Source organism: Choloepus didactylus, chromosome 3 (assembly GCF_015220235.1).
Source record: "Choloepus didactylus isolate mChoDid1 chromosome 3, mChoDid1.pri, whole genome shotgun sequence".
NCBI lineage: Eukaryota > Metazoa > Chordata > Mammalia > Pilosa > Megalonychidae > Choloepus > Choloepus didactylus.
This window is the reverse complement of record NC_051309.1, coordinates 92,500,334-92,518,435: the sequence shown is the minus strand read 5'-3', so window position 1 is coordinate 92,518,435 and position 18,102 is coordinate 92,500,334. Positions and strand designations below refer to the sequence as shown.

Sequence of the window (18,102 nt, the reverse complement as noted above, 5' to 3'; positions counted from 1 at the left end):
GGGACCCTTTCTCAGCTTCTCTGCAGTGAACTCTGGGCTTCATCTCTTAGCTTAGCATCTCCAAACATCTTTCTGTCTGCATCTCCAAGTGTCTGGATCTGTGTCAGCCCCTGAGCTCAAGAACTCCAGTAAACTAATAAAGACCCACCTTGAATGGGTGGGGTCACAGGACCATAGAAATAATCTAATTAAAAGGTCATCTCATCCACAGTTCAGTGGGTCACATCTCCATAGATACAACCTAATCAAAAGATCCCACCCATAATAGGTCTGCCCCAACAAGACTGCATTAAAGAACATGGCTTTTTCAGGGGTACATAATAGATTCAAACCAGCACAGACTCCTTATCTTAGGATTCTTGTAATAGCCAGTATATATTCTCCTACAATAATTAAGAAGCCAAAATATTAGGATCCAGTGAAGGATGACCTAACATTTCAGGCTAGGGCTGGACAAATTTTAGTAGAGTCTCTTTGATTCATTTTTAGTTTGTTATTATTAATTTCTCTCCTTTACCTTTTTTAAAGAACTCAGAAGCCTGCCAGTAACTCCAGTATACCTCATCTTCTACTTATTTCATCTCATTCTTGTCTCACTCCCAAGAAGATATCCACAGTAGCTAATTCATGATAATATAGATTTACAAAATTCTTTTTTCAAAACTTTCACAACACTTCTACAAAAATCTTCTTGTTCCCTTGATTTATTCTTAATAAACCCTACAACTCAGGAAAGGCATAATGGGACTGGGGATGGTACAAGTGAGGTCAATTAATCATCAAAAGGATGGTTCAAGGGGGCTGCCATTTGAACAATGGTTTAAATATTTGTGAGAGGAACAAGTTTGTACCTAATCAGATCATAATTCTTTAATCATTAAAACCATATTTCCTACACTAAAAGAGAGCACATAAAGAAGTTTCTCTTAACTTAATGAGGGAAACAGCAGAATGACAAAGGTGTTTCAATGAACATATCAGTGATTAGGATTTTATATAGTCTTTGGAAAAAGAAATACTGAAATGAGATCACTAAATTAGATACAAAGCTTGTAAATGTCCTCCAGGTAACCACACCTATCTTTGTGGTTATCCTTTCTTCCTGGCTGAAGAAAAAAAATTTACTTTGTCAGTTTTCTACAACATTACAGAGTTGTAAAACATATGAGTCTTGATCAATTGAGAATGTTAAGTCAAACAAAGGTGTAGTTCACAAAAATGTTAGATGTTCCTTGTCTGGGCTTGTTTTAATGCTCAAGAATGACATTAAAATGTCCCATTGTCATTTTTTTCCTCAACCCTAATTACAAGTTTTGAATAGCTTTCCTAAATAGTGTGTATGGTTATTGAAATGTACAATTCATGCCTGCTATGTCAAGATTGACCAAATCTTGATCAAGAAAATCTTTTTGAGTTTACAAAACATAAATGTAGGGTGAATAAAGTCAAAAAGTAGGATAAACAGCAGTCAGTTATTTCTGGGGTGGCCTGAAAAAGAAATGCATTCCACTAAGTTATTTAATAATGAATATAAGCTAGTTTTACAAAAACTAGGATATTGGGCCAGGATGTATCAGATTGCTACCAATTTAAATTCAATTTGTTTAAAATCAAGCACATCAGCTCTGTTTAGAGTCACCCACCCCAACAGTAAATTTTTCTCTCAATTTTCCCATTTCTGCTGATGGCAGCTTTCTTTTCTCAGCTCCCCTGCTTGAAACTTTAGATTGATTATCTAAAGTTGGAAGTTCAACTCTAGGTTGCTTATCAGTGACGGTTACTTTCTACATTCTAAAAATTTTGTTTGATACCTTACATTCAGTTCACCCCCTCCATTTTCATTACCACAACTGTGATTGGGGTTTTTCTGAAGTCATCTCCACAACTTCCACTCTACTTAAATTCATCTTTCATAAACATAGGTTTAATCAAGAATTCTAATACTCAGAGCTCCCCAATAGCTTTGCATTGCATATCAGTTTAAGCCTAGTAACCATAAAGCCTAATAACCTCTTCCTGACATTGGTAACGCTCAATAATATGCCTCAGGTTTTTCCTCTTCATCTCCTTTCACATCACACTCTTTCTAGGGTCCTGCTTTACCACTTTCTTGTCTATCCAGTCAAGTGCCCATTCTAAAGTGTTCTCTAATCAAATACCACCTGATCACAAAAGTCTTTTCATACCTGCCCAGTGGAATAGGATCTCTCCTTCCTTTGGGTCCAATTTGTTCCTGCATTTTGGACCTTTTGTCTTATTACTCCTTATTGATTCTAAGTTCATTAAGAGGAGGGACTGTATGTGTTTGATTTTGGATACCTTGCAGTGCCTAGGTTGCTGTGCCTTGGCCATAACAGGAGAATGATAAATATTTATTAATTTGAAAATTGCCAATCGGGCTCTTCTCAGCATATTTCTCGGTGCCACTACCAAAGACAAGAATTCAAGACAGGGTCATATCTATAATACAGTATGCCATTGAGTATGTTCTTATGCCCTTATGTACCCTATTTATCTCCATGAAGGTAAATGGACCAAGTATCAAGTACATGAATTGTTATTAGCATTTGCTCATGTTTCAGATAAAGGTTTGTTGCCTTCAGAAAGTCATTTGATTCATTTAATTGGGAAAAGGCATATTTATTTTTTTTTTGCTTGTTTGTTTTTTGCTGTCCTGTTTAGTGTGTTAATTCTTAAATATGCCACCTAGACTTGGCCTAAGCCATTTTTTTAACCATTCCAACCACCAATAACAATCAGAAATCATCTACCTTGCACACTCACCCTAAACTACTGTTATTATCAGCCAAAATTATAGTTAAAATGATTGTGGACTCAATATTTCACTACATGATTTTAAAATAAAAAATTTATGACTTAATTTTAAGAAATCACATCTATACTCTTTTTATATGACATATTTATACACAATATATTTGTTCCATCATGTGTATAAGTAGTAGGACCAAAGAGTAGAGGTTATAAGACAGCTATTTGCTGGAGCTGACTCTACCAGCTTACAAGAGCCAACTGTGCACGTATTCCTGACTATGAGTTCACAGACTTCATGTTGGTAGCTTGAAATTAGCCATGGAGAGAGTACTTACAACATGGAAATTGGTAGACCCTACAAATCTGGGCTTTTTAAAAAATGCTAATTAAATTATTATTGGTCCACCTGTGTGTGTGTTTGTGTGTGTGTTCCAGCCCAGACCAGGTTCATGCAGCACATGAGCTGGTGCGACTGTGAAACCAAAAAACATGCCAGGCACAGAAGCCAACATAGATTTATTGGGACTTACAAACAGGAGAAGTTCTCCAGTGGCAGCCGTTCTGTATGTTTAGTGAGCTGCGTGGAGTGGGGGGAGTACACAAGGGGTAATATATGATTTTAGAACAAAGACATTCCATATAGTATGAGGACATTGGGTCTCTATTATAATCATTAAAGAGGCCTAACATCTGAGGTTTTACTAAGATTAGTGTTTAAGACTAAGATACAATCATGCTGTTTTCTTCCTTCTCCAGGGAGATTGTTTACTTTCTTGACATTTGTCCTTAGCAGGTTTCTTGTGGGCTTCTTAGGAGGGGGCTTGGGCCCTGGGCCACCACAATGTGTATACATGTATAGTGTATGCATATACATGTATATCTGAATATATATGTTTCTGCAGTACACTATACTGGAAAGAAAAAGTAATTACAAAGAAAACTTTGGAAAGTCAATTCTTTTTCATTTTTCATTATATCCACAATTTTCATTAATGCTTGCATATCATATTTTATTTTGTAAACAGCAGAAGTGAAAAAAATTAATTTTACAACATAGACTCTCTTAATATTCAGTTATGGCAACACTAGGAACCCAGGAGCAAGAGGATAAGTTAATGCAGTTTCTCAGTGACAAAATGGTCTCATAACCAAACCCATATTTTGGTGTGCTTTTAAAATGTAAATAGGAAGCTAAATATGCATTTGCAGAATAATATATAGGTTTGAAATTTATTGATGGAATTGTTGTATATCAAAAAGAAATGCCTAAACTTCAGATATATTTCTAAATAAATTATTGTACTCCCCCCTGCTATCTGATTTCACTTGCATAGAGATTTATTTTCAAGGATAGCATTGCTGCTTGCTTACTGAATTGATTTGTAAAGACTGCTAAGGGAATAGCAGTCCATAAATAAAAATTGATTTTCTTCTGAAAAGATTTATTATGGAATGTTAGGGCTAGAACAAATATAGGAGGTCATCTAATCAAAAAATTCTTAGTCTGTCCCCTTTCTCCATTCCACCTGAAAAATAAAGCTCCCTTAAGTAACAATGAATCACTAAGATAAGGATGCTAAGCATCAGGATGGACACAGGTTTTTCATTATCTCTAAATCAAAATAAAGCTCCCCTGGTGATTTTAATATTCATCTACTTCCTCAGTCCCTGACATGGGAGTGCGCTCTTCCAGTTAGAATCACTGGATTTAGTTCAATAATTTCATTTTTGTTTAAAAAAGAAAAACTGAGGCCCAAGCAAGTCAAGGCTTAAGATGATACAGATAGAGAAGGGAGTATATCTCAAGTCATTTTTCTCATTCTACTGTTTCTTCCAATACTTTGTATTATTATCATTTATTTTTGGTCTGGCAAATAATTTCCTTTAAAAACCAAACCATTTTCCCCTTGAAACAGTGAGCATCTTTTGGTTAGATAACTTCCATCTGAGAAATTTTCATTAGTATTTAACTTTTTTCCATGAACCCAATTTCTTTTCAGGTAAAGTTAAAAGTAGTTAGTATTCATCACTTCCAACCCTATTAGCATTTTTGATTACTTTTAATGCCATTTTTGCTGACAAAATATTGTAATGCTTTATTGATGACAAGGCATTTGTTTTTAAAGAAATGTATACCTCCGATGATTTCTCCTGAGCAACATAGAAGGAAAGGATATTTATTATATTGCTAGGATATCCTGGGCAAGGGGACTTTATAAGGAGATACATTTCAGTTCAGTTCTGTTTAATAGGTTTTCACAAACTACTTGGCAGTAACTTGACAGTTTGAAGCCAAGGTCTATATCTTATCCCTTCTATTTGTGTTTATATTTATGGTTTATGAAGCTTGTTTATTGTCCACGTGAAAATAGACTTGAAAAGATCATCCAGTAAAACCAGAAGTGGCTACAGTCTGGGAGGCATTTAATGTAGGGTAATAGAGGGAGCCATACAGAAGCTAAGATTTCATGTCATTGGGGGGCTGGTAAATGTTTAAACCACTGTCTCAGAAAGAAAGAAAGAAATGATTGGTTGTATTTGTTAGTTTATATCGTGTAGATATTCTTACTAAACCAATTTTGAGCTACCAATGTGACATCATTGAACACAGAATTGAAAAGAAATGCTAATAATCGGTCTCACAAGCCACTAGAAGCCACCCCCAGCACACCACTAGACAGAACATACATCATTCTCCCAACATAACACTAAATAGAGAGAAACCCTCCCTGTACAACAAGCAGGTGTAATGGGAGTTTTACAGAAAAAGACCCAGAGGAAAGAACCCCTTTTAAATTCCAGTATTAAGTGAATTTTTGTTGTAGACTGTCAGGAACAATAGCCTGTGGAAACCTAGAAATACAGTCAATAAACAGTTTGTACAGATTTTAAACTTTGAGTAGTTGAATACTATTTGTAATTGGTTACACCACTACAATTAACTTATAATTAATTAAGTTGCAATTTAATTGTAATTACAATTTACAATATTAATAGTAAATGAGAGGACAATTCCATTCTAATACAGAAGACAGAGATCTCAGAGAGCCAGCTGATGAATGAAAGGAAAAGACAACTACCACAAAATAATTTCTTTTATCCAAAAATAATTTAGCAGCTTCACCAGTTTCATAGCAGGAAGAAATCTGCTTTTCCTCACAGAACCTAACAAAAAGTACACATAAAAGATACTTGATAAATATTTGTTAGATTGAGTACTTATTCTGTGCTCAGCAGGAAACGTTATGGAAGACAGGAGAAATAAAGATGTATAATGAAAGGAGCAAAAAGAAAAGGAAACAACAGCAACAAACAACCCAAAGGCCATCAGATAACAAAATTACATACAATAAGTGGTTGACTTGTATGGTAAAACATTTAGAAAATTCAAAAAGTGTACTGAAAATATTCTGATTATTAAAGACGTTAAGAGTGTTGTGTATTTCACAAGCATAACCTTCAGTGTGGATCCCTTTGTTTGCGAAGAGTTCATTAAAGCCACTCTGGCTGCCGCCTTCATTCAGTATTATTTACAGAAGTAAATTTGTGTTTTGCTGGGGAGGTTTCCTCAGTGTCCTGCAAATTCTTCAACTAATGTGGGTTTGTGTTTATTTGTAGACATCAACTTGTGTTCCTATTAGGGAGCCTTATCTCCTCTAAGGACAATCTTGTTTGAATCATTACTCAGCTTCCAACTGTGACAGTAAGAATGTGTCCCCATAATCATCCCCAGCCAGGAGAACAAGCCTATCAATAGAAGACCAGTGTTACTATAAAGAGATACTTTAAAATATTCTTTTGGTATAAATATGTCAAAGTTTTATTTAAAAACATAAAAAAATAACACCAGTTTAAAACTGGTTAGATTGGTATAATTTAATAAAACATGCTAGCAGAAATCTTCCTGGGTCCAGTGGCATTTTGATGGATCTGATCTATTTAGTTTTCAATCCACTGACCCTGAGACTTCCTGTGTTAGTTTGAAGCTGTTATATACCCCAGAAAAGGGCATGCTTTTTCAAATCCATTCCTGTTGGTGCAGATCTATTGTAGGTGAGACCTTTTGATTGAATAACCTGATTAGGTTATTTCAGTTGAGATGTGACCCACGCTCATCCAAGGTGAGTCTTAATCCTTTTACTGAAGCCCTTTATAAGAGGATAAAATGTATACAGACACTAAAAGATGAAATTAAGAGAAATTCACAGAGAAAAGCTCTGGAGAAGCTAAGAGAGGACCCACAGAAAACAGAGAGGAAGCCACTGAAGTCAGAAGCTGAAAGCAAAGAAATCCAGGAGATCAGGACCAGCAGATGCCAGCCATGTGCCTTCCCATGTGACACAGGAGTCCTGGTGCCAGCAGCCTATCTTCAGAGTCCGGGTATTGTCCTGTTGATTCCTTGAGTTGGACATTTTCATGGCCTAAGAATTGTAAATTTTAAGTTAATAAATCCCCATTGTAAAAGCCAACCCATTTCTGGTATATTGCATTCTGGCAGCTTTACCAAACCAAAACACTTCCTATTTAATAAAACCAGTTGTATCAACAGAAGACCAAAGTTACTATAAAGAGTTTCTTAAAAATATACTAAGAAACCATTTTCTAACCCAAGATCATGAAGATTTACTCCTTTGTTTCACTAAAAATGAACAATCCAAAAATGAAATTAAGAATCTAGTGCCGTTTACAATAGCATCAAGAAGAATAAAATACTCAGGAATAAATTTAACCCAAGAAATGAAAACCATGTTCTCTGAAAGCTACAAACATTGTTTAAAGAAATTAAAGAAGACCTAAATAAATGGAAAGACATTCTACTGTTCACAGATTGGAGAACTTAATAGTGCTAAAATGGCAGTATCCCCAAATTGATTTACAGATTAAATATAATCCCTATAAAATCTCAGCTGCCTTTTTTGCAGAAGTGGCAACTGTGCCAGTTTGAATGTATTATGTCCCCCCAAACACCATTATCTTTGATGTAATCTTGTGTGGGCAGACCTATCAGTGTTAATTAGATTGTAATTCTTTGAGTGTTTCTGTGGAGATGTGCCTCACCCAACTGTGGGTGATGACTCTGATAGGATAATTTCCATGGCTGTGTTACCCATTCAGAGTGGGTCTAAGTTGAGTCACTAGAGCCATATAAATGAGCTGACAGACAGAAGGAACTCAGTGCAGCTGTGAGTGACATTTTGAAGAGGAGCTACAGCCAAGAGGGACACTTTGAAGAATGCACAGAAGCTGAGAGAGTAGCTGCAGATGACAGTTTGAAGATGGCTGTTGAAGTGGATTCTTGCTCAGGAGAAGCTAAAAGAGGACAAATACTCCAAGAGCAACTAAGAGTGACATTTTTGAGGAACTGCAGCCTAGAGAGGAACATCCTGGGAGAAAGCCATTTTGAAACAGAACTTGGAGCAGAGGCCAGCCACTTGCCTTCCCACTAACAGAGGTTTTCCGACACCATTGGCCATCCTCCAGTGAACGGTACCTGATTGCGGAGTGTTACCTTGGACACTTTATGGCCTTAAGACTGTAACTGTGTACCAAATAAACCCCCTTTATAAAGCCAATCCATTTCTGGTGTTTTGCATTCTGGCATGCATTAGCAAAACTAGAACACTGACCTTAAAAATTCAGGTGGAAATGCAAGGGCCAAAATAATTTTGAAAAGAGCAAAGGTGGAGAACTCAAGTTTCCTGATTTCAAAACATACTGAAAGCTACAATATTCAAATAGGTGTTACCTGCATATGGCACACATATAGATCAATGGAGTAAAATCGAGAGTCCAGAAACAAAGCCTCAATGTTCATAGTGAACTGATTATTAAGAGGCTGTCAGGACAATTGAATGAAGAAAGAATGGTGCTGGCACAACTGTATATTTTCACACAAAAGGATAAAGCTGGACTCTGTTCCAGCTTGCTAATGCTGCCGGAATGCAAAATACCAGAAATGGATTGGCTTTTATAAAGAAGGTTTATTTGGTGACAAAGTTACAGTCTCAAGGCCATAAAGTGTCCAAGGTAATGCATCAACAACCAGGTACCTTCACTGAAGGATAGCCATTGGTGTCTGGAAAGCTTCTATTAACTTGGAAGGCACGTGGCTGACATCTGCTTTCTCCCAGGTGGTATTTCAAAATGGCGTTCTCCAAAATGTTGCTCATGGGGTGTTTTGTCCTCTTTTAGCTGCAGCTGCTCTTCAAAGTGTCACTCTCAGTTGCTCTTGGGGGTGTTTTGTCCTCTTTTTAGCTTCTCTGGAGCAAAAGTCGGCTTTCAAAGTCTGCTTTTCAAAGGCCATCTCCAAAATGTCTCTGTAAGCCTCAGCTCCTCTCTCAGCTCCTGTGTGTTCTTCAAAGTGTCACTCTTGGCTGTAGCTAGCTTGCTCCTTCTGTTTGAGCTTATATAGTGCTCCAGTAAACTAATCAAGGCCCACCCACACTGAATGGGTGGGGCCACACCTCCATGGAAATGATATAATCAGAGTTATCACCTACAGTTGGGTGGGTCACATCTCCATGGAAACACTCCATCAAAGAATTACAATCTAATCAACACTAATACATCTGCTCACACAAGACTGCATCAAAGATAATGGTGTTTTGGGGCCATAATACGTTTAAACTGGCACAGACCTGTACCTTATAAATGGATCATAGACCTAAATATAAGAGCTTTAACTATAAAACTCTTAGAAGAAAACATAAGAGTAAATCTTCATGATCTTGGGTTTAGAAATGGTTTCTTAGATATGACACCAATGGTATAAGTGAAAAGAAAATATCTATGTCCTGATTTCCATCAGCAATAAAAATATTTGTGCTTTGAAGTACACATCAAGAAAGTGAAAAGACAATGCACAGAACAAGAGAAAATATTTGCAAATAATATATCTGATAAGGGACTTACATTACATCTAGAATGTATAAAGAACTCTTACAACTCAATAATAAAAAGACAGATAATCCAATTAAAAATGGGCAAAGGATCTGAATAGACATTTCTCCACAGAAGATATACAAATGGCAAGCAAGCACAGGAAAAGATGCTAAATATCATTATTCATCAGGGAAATGTAAATCAATCAGTAGTACAATAAGATACCATTTCACATCCATTAGGATGGTTATAATAAAAAAAGACAGACAATAACAGATATTGGCTAGGATCTGGAAAAAAATGGAGTATTCATACACTGATTATGGAATAAAAAAATGGTGCACTTACTTTGGAAGACAGTTTGGCAATTCCTCAAAATGTTAAATATGGAGTTACTGTATGACCCAGCAATTCTGCTCCTAGGTGTATATCCAAGAAAAATAAAAAAAATAGGTCTACCCAAAGTTGTACATGAGTGTTCATAGCAACATTATTCATAATAGCCAAAAAACGAAAGCAACCCAAAATGTCCATCAACCAATGAATAAATAAAATTCCATGCAATGGAATATTATTCGGCAATAAAAAAGAATGAAGTACTGACACATGCCACAGCATGATTGAACCTTGAAAAAATTATGAGAAATGAAAGAAGCCAGTCACAAAAGGTCAGATATCGTATGATTCCATTTATGTAAAATGTCCTGAATAGTCAAATCTATAGAGACAGAAAGTAGATTAGTGGTTACCTAGGGCTGGGGAATTTGGGAGAAATGGGATAGAAGGTTTCTTTTGGGGGTGATGAAAATATAGTAAAGTGATTGTGGTGATGGTTATACAACTCTGTGAGTACACTAAAAAACCACTAAATTACACAATTTGGTGCATTGCATGATATGTAAGTTATTTTCAAGAAACTGGTTACACAAAGATAGACGGACATCATTTCATATCTCAAGTCAAAACCGTATCTAAAATGTAGTACCATTATTTGAGAGCTATCCATAGTATAGGGTTATACCATCCAGGAGATGAATGACTAGTAAGAGAAAAGCATCTCACCCAGTAGGACTCAAATTGATCAGGGCTTTATTAGAGTCCTGTGTCAGTTTTAATCTCCATGGTTTAATAAGGATGTGGAAAAATTGAAGAGGGTTCTGAGAAGTATACCATAGTGAGGAAAAATTATCAGAGTACAGAACTTAAGAAAAGGCATGAAGGATGTTGTTATAATTTAATCAAGAATGGCAGGGTGTGGGGTGGTCAGGGAGGCAGAGAACTGGACATTTGAGCTATGAAAAAAAAGGAAGGATTTTCCTCTAATATATGAAATCTTATCACAAGAGAAATTAATTAGCTCTTCACTCTATATATCAGGGATATAATTAAATAAAGCTGGAATTAACTGAAGCCAGATAATTTTACATTAGACATTATTCTGATAATGAAAGTAATTCTTTGTGGAAGATGTTAACAAGAAGGCCTCAAAAATCTTTTCTAGGGACATTTAAGATTAGGAGGTACTGATATTTTTAGGTATTTAATGAACAAGAAAATGCTTACACTTGTCTGTAAAGGAAAATATCAGGATACAAAAGAATACGTATAAAATGATTACTACTTGAGAATCTTCCTGGCAAAAAGGCTGGAAAGAAATATACCAACAGTTTAACAGTTCTTATTAATTTGAGGTTCAGTGCATATTGCTTTGTTTGTTTTTGTATGTTTTCACATAATTTACATAAATATTTTTGTAATGAACAAAAAATGTAAAATAAACATAGGATACATATAATCTGTTTAGTTTAAACTTTAAGTTTACCTGGGTCCTCCTCCAGATACTTCACATTTTCATTTCATTTTTCCCTCAAGTGAGAAATATCTGCCACAGGACCTTAAAATATTGTTTTAACCCCCCAAATACCTTTTGTTTTTGTTCTTCCTGATTTATTAGGGCTATGTGATGACATTGTTGTAACTTACTTTGGCTTTATTACTTTTCACCAGACATACCTTGTACACTATATTTGCTCAAATAAGAAAACAATTTTGATGAGAATTCCTCAATTCTTATTTTATTAGGTGATTATATTATGGATATTTTTTTCCTAGTGAACTATTTCACAAAGCATGCATTTTTTCCACTCAGATTGTTCATGTATAAAAAAATATATAAAGAGAAAAAGAGAGGTGACAGTTTCCACAGTGCCATGGTTTAATTATATTTTACAATGCCTTTGGCTCACCTTTCCTTTGCTGTTCTCAAAGCTGTCATAACACAGCAAGCATTTACTAAGTGACTACTATGAGCATATTTCTTCTCAGATTGTCAAAATCTTTGTATTCTCATGCAGCAGATAAATAAAATGATTTTTTTGGCCAAATTAATCGAAGTTAGTAATTCAGAGTACTCAGTTGTAGATTCCAAGGTAAGCAAGCTAGTTGGAAAGTAAACACACAACAAGTATGCTCTTGCTTCTCTTCTTTCCTTCTCTCTCTCTCTCTCTCTCTCCCCCCTTCCCCCTCCTTCCCTCCCTCCCTCCCTCCCTCTCTACTTTTTTTTGATCTTTCATCAAAAGTCCTTGGCTTTTTCTATGTGGATTTTAAGTTTGATGTCATACTAATGACTATGTCGTAATATTTACTTTGTGTACCTTCTTTTTCTCTAGAGTGATAGTTTCTGAGTAATTTATGTTTCTGGGCTTGACCTTAGTCCATATTTCTGTGACAGGACCCTTGCATGTATTTGTTTTGAAAGTTCCCAGTATTAAGAACATCTAGGCTTAGAAACCATTACGTTAACGGCTTTTGCTCATCTGCCTTTTCCATATAATTGTGGCTTTCAATCCCTGGCTACACAGTCTCTGGGAACTTTTAAAAAATGCTAATGCTTTGGCCCCACCCAAGGACAATTACAACACAGTATTAGAGGTAGGTGGGTGGGAGTGATATTAGAGTTTTTTAAAGAAGCATTGCTGATAATTTCTAACATAGAGTGAGATTGGATCACCACTGCACTGGGCTGTGAACAGCTTGTGACCAGGGACTTTACATTGCTGTCTTTATTTCCACCATCTGATATTGTGCCCTATACGTGTTAGTTGTTCTGTGAAGTTTGCAAATGAATGACTGATTAGACATCCATTGTATTTGCCCGTCCTGGCATCCTGAATGGCCTTAAGTTTGATCTAGTTCTAGATTTAGTCATGTTGGTCTTCATTTTCTTAGCACAGGTGCAGCAGTGAACAGCAGTGAGAGTCTCCCCCCATCCTCCTCCGTCAACGACATCTCCTCCATGTCCACTGACCAGACCTTGGCATCTGACACTGACAGCAGCCTGGAAGCCTCAGCGGGACCCCTGGGTTGTTGCAGGTGACTAGCCGCCTGCCTGCGAAACCCAGCGTTCTTCAGGAGATGATGTGATGGAACACACACACGCAGACACTCACGCACACACACAAACACAGGCACACGATGACAAGAAATCAGCAAGGGGGAGAATCAAAGCCTAAAATTGAAACAAAACCTTGTAGCCTGCTTCTTCTCCAAAGTTCTGTATTGCAGCTAAGCTCCAATGTGTATTTAACTTCTAGTTGCTCTTGCTTTGGTCTTCTTCCAACGATGCTTACTGCAGAGAGAAATCAAATCCAATTAGAGAAGTCTTTTTCATGAAGTGTAAATTTATTGGCTGCCAAACCAGCAACCTGTAACTGCCCTCTCAAATGGCATGACAAGGTGTGCAGTGACCCCATCCAGCATGTGTGTGTCTCTATCTTGCATCTACCTGCTCCTTTTGGCCTAGTCAGATGGATGTAGATACAGATCCGCATGTGTCTGTATTCATACAGCACTACTTACTTAGAGATGCTACTGTCAGTGTCCTCAGGGCTCTACCCAAACACCATGCACTGGGGTACCACATGGTCCATTTCATGTGATCTATTACTCTGACATAATTCTATCTGTAACATATTATCAGTATATAAGCTGTTTAGTTTGTTAACTGATTAAGCTGTATATCTTATAAGAAAACATGTAGAGGGAGAAAACATGGGGGGAGCAAGCTCTCTCGGACCCTTGAAGATGTAGCTTCTAAATTTGAACTGATTAAATGGCACCTGTATACCAATTTGTAGAAAGAATATATGTGATGCTTATATATAGTAAGGGGAGAGGGGAGGGGATAACAGTAACAAAATTGTTTGGCCTTTAGAAGGAGGTTGTGAATAAAAGCTGAGATTCTCTTACTCTGACAGTGAACAAGTAGGAGACACTAGAAAATAGTGTTACAGTTCAGGCCAAGACCTAAAAGACAGTATTTCCCAGATGTTAGAAGACACTGGAATCCATATTTTACACAGTCGACATTGTTTGTCATTTCCAAATTATGTGTCACAACAGGAGGCTACTGGAATGGGTGGCAGATGGTGAGGCAGGGTTATTGTGTCCATATTTGATAGTAAGGATCCCTCCCTGGAACAAAGCGGACTCGTCTCCATATGATTTCCTTAATGGAAAACAAGCCTACCCAGACTGCTTTCAGATTGTGAGTTGTGTTTTCCATAAGTGTGTTGTTTCTCAGGGTCATAACCTGCCACAATTTTATTTTGAGAAGAAATATTACTTTCCTCTCCTGGGATTAAAAAAAAAAACAAAAACTAAAATCTCCCCTTCTCCTGCTCCAAAGCACAGGGTGATCCTCAGGTTAACATTTGAAAATATCTCCACAGGAATTATTGTCCCTCAGTGGTTTTCCTGACTCTTTAATATGGCTGATGTTTCATATTTATTTATTTTCATAAATTTGATCAATTCAAGAAGGGCTGATAATCTGAGTTTTGTAACAGCAGTAAATGTGACAGCAATAATTCTGCCAATAACTTACTGCTGTTAACCAACTTTAGCAAGATATTTGGTCTTAAAATCCATGAAGCATTAATGTTAATGTTTAGCAAAATCACCTGAATTTAACTCAAATTAAATGAAAGTGCTTTCCCTAGGAGGCACTACGAAACATCTCAGTTATATGAAAGGCAGTATCAGGGTGACTTCTTAGCAATAATAGGTACCAGCTATAGGCTTCTCTTCTTTTTCACTTTGGTGAAGTAGCCATCACAGATATTTACACTCTAACCATTTGGTGCTCACCAGTGCGGTGATATTTCACCTGAAGAAGGAGCGATACGCATGATGTGGATGGTTGTTGAGTGTGATATGACTGGCAAATGGAATCTCCTCAAGACTAGAGCAAACAAGAATGCTCTGAAAACTGCCTTAAATAAAATAGGGAAGCTCTTTTCAAGCAATAGAGTCAACTGGGAATGGCAACCACCCTCACTATCACCATGTGAGCGAGCTTTACATTTATGGGATTGCTTCACCCAGTAGGATTTATTAAGGGGTAACTGGTTTAAGATGGAGAGAAAAACACTTGACTGTGCATCTTGGCCCGTGGAATAAAACTGGCCCATTTTCTCTAACTTGCTACCATTCTTTTTTTGTTACTACTCCAGAAACATGATTTTTAAAATGCCTCCTGATTCACAGACACTCTATCACATTTCTTTTTGTCACACCTCCTGTTTTTTTTTTGTTTTTCTTTTTTTAACTACTTCCCTGTATCCCTTATTCTTTCCTTTAACTCCTTTTTCTGTACTCTTTTCTTGATGTATCTGTGGCCACTCTCTTCTCTTGCTTTCTACCACATGGTGTTAAGTGCAGAGAGCAGGCAGCCATTAGAAAGAAAGGGAGTTGCAAGGGAATTTCATCAGCCTCCAGATGCCATTGAAACACAGAAGCAAAGCTCTAGAAAGCATCTTAGAAGTGCTTGACAATTAGACTTTTTCATGCCTGCAGAAGTTGTGACTTTCCTTCACTCAGATTAAGCCAGGCAAGAGCTAGACAATGCCCCTCCCTTGCCTAAGTATCTGTCCTGTTGTAAGGCTCTTGGGAGGTGGTTACCTTTCACTGGGCCTCCTTATGGACAGGAAAAAAGAGGAACAAATCACTTAGATTGAAGGATCATCTAACAGTAGTGCTAAGGGCTTGGCCTCCTGACTGCTTGTAGGCTTAAATTTACTTGGCTACCAAAGCAGGATGGGCAAAGTGAATCAAAGAATCTCCACTTCAAGTCTGTAAATCCTTCATGCTTTTATGTCTACTTCATTATAGTATTTTCAGGAGGTGATAATGCTATCATCAAATTCACAGAATATATTATGTACTGCATTGAATCTTCTTTTCTGAAGAAAACTAACATGTCCTGTGTAGTCACCTGTTACTTCCAAAGGACTCTGATCTTTCAGGCAGGAAATGTCAAGTCAATTGCATTATATTCAATTGGAATAGAAAGGTCTTGCCTGTGGTTGGAGTTCATTTAGAACATGAAGCTGGTGCTCTGTAGAGCCTAACCTTCTGTCAGTTCCCCTATGGCAATTGTTTCAGCAGTGACCCTTAAAAAAAAGATTGTGATTTGAAGGAGGGGCAATGACATGCCTGTGTGCAGGAGGAATTAAATTGTCACGAGAGTTTGGAGAAACCACCACAACTTTAGCAATCTCTTTGCTATTTATATGTGTGTTTTTTGGGGGCAGTGTGTCCAGTTTTAAAAAGTGATACATTGGCCTTACAACAAAATCTCTTCTTGCGGGATAAAAACTTGCATCTTCAAGAATCTGATGACTGAGCTTTGTAGAAATGTACCCCACGGTTGGACCAGTACCTGGCAACTCCCTCCGGTTGGAGTACGCTATTTTACTGAGGGTCAAGGAGCAGAATGATTTTTCCAAATCTGTTATCATTATCAGAAAGATGTTACCTAAGGATACTGATAGCATCTGTCTCATAAATTAAAAAATAAGCCATGGCAAATGGAACAAGTGGAATAGACTGAAATACATAAGTCCTTTTAAGAGCTGTCGGAAAAAAACAATAAGCAAAACTGATTTGAATTTTAAAATATTTAGTGCAAAATCTAAATGATTCAAAATGTGTCTCTTTAGTTCTCTTACTATACAACTTAAATCTTAAATGCATGAAATTCTGTGAAGATGCTGTCAGCTCAGAAATATATTTTCTATAGCTCAGAGAGAGGAGTAAAATTGCCCCAGGAATCTTTGATCCCAGACACAGTGGGTCTGAAAAGAAAACCTCCTCGCAGTTCATGATACCCACATGCATTTCAATTGTGAGAGTCCAACATTTTCCACGGATATCATTAAACCAAGCAGGGAAACTCTTTTCTGTAAAAAACAACACTAAAATGAAAATGTAAATAGTTATATTAGTTATTTTCCTTGTGATTGAAATTATGAGATTTTATTATTTCTTTTGGAGCTTAGGCAGTGCTTTAGCTGTCTGAAAATGACTCACTTTGACCCAGTTCCTTGGTCGGTAGAGCTGAAGTGGAAGGCCTCTGTTAATATATGACCTCCTGTGTATCTAACTTTTGATTATGTGGGACCAATGGCCAGTATATTCTAATGATAATGAAATCTCCCAACCCTCATCTAGCAGTAAACTGTTCACCTTGCCATGTCCATCTTGGAATGAGACCTAATTTGCACTTGCCTGTAATTCTGCATGATTGGACTCCAGAGACTATTACCAATGATGAAAATTGTCATGTATCAGTGTTTATAAAATGGATTTAAAGCACACACACATTCACACGTACCTCACCTTTAAAATTCTAGATCAACCCTGGAAGGCAAAACCGTGTATGTTTCTTTGCAAGGTTCTTAGAGGTTAGAACTAGTTAAAGTCAGTCAGCCTGATGGAGAAAATACAGTCTCAGTGATGTTTAATAAGGCTCTGAAATCATTTAAATTATTTCTGTGTTCTTTCTCACTCTCTTTTTCATTTTTACTTTTTTCCTTTATTTTCTGTCAGTGGAACCAGAGGGCAAACGGGGGGAGAACGCTGGCTTCTTTTGACTCTGTGTAGGTCAATACTGAGTCAATACGTTGTGATTTCACTTTCTTATGAATTATTAAAATCCAGAAGAACTATGCTTCCCTTAACATAAAATCAAATCCAAATCAGACTGTTGGAGTTTGCCTGTTGACAGTGGTTATTGTGCTGCTCATTGTCTTGGGTTTCACATGCTGACAGTAGCTCTGAAGCATCTTACATGATTTCATTTTGACGTCTGGTGAAGGAAACTTGAAGGGTGCTCTGACTGTGCCTTTCCTATAAGGTTTTTGAAAGGCATGCCTGGAAGACACATGTGAGTAGTGAAACACTGAAATTCCCAAAATCTCTGATCACGTCATATCCGGGATCGCTGTATGTGGCAAGTCATCTCTTTCAGCTCCAGACTGAATTCCACCTGCTCAACCATTTAGATAAGTATGTTCTCTACAAGTCACTGAAAATATGCCATAAAAATATACATTTCTCAAGCATATGAAATGTCGTGACACAAACACAACTAGAGTCAAACACCCC

General features: G+C 37.0%; 1 protein-coding gene across 18 annotated transcripts in view; it reads left to right on the top strand.

Annotated features, from left to right (window-relative positions):
- The window catches only part of MAPK10 (mitogen-activated protein kinase 10), a 719,417-nt gene extending 701,721 nt beyond the window's left edge, over positions 1–17,696 (top strand). For 17 of the 18 annotated variants that reach the window (XM_037830188.1, XM_037830184.1, XM_037830182.1 and 14 more), the window contains one exon: positions 12,888–17,696. In XM_037830188.1, the coding sequence (XP_037686116.1) occupies positions 12,888–13,030 (143 nt within the window). In that variant the 3' untranslated portion in view covers positions 13,031–17,696. Of the gene's footprint in view, positions 1–12,882 lie in introns of all 18 variants that reach the window. The other variant, XM_037830196.1, reaches the window with a different exon arrangement.
- Positions 17,697–18,102: the final 406 nt, after the last annotated feature.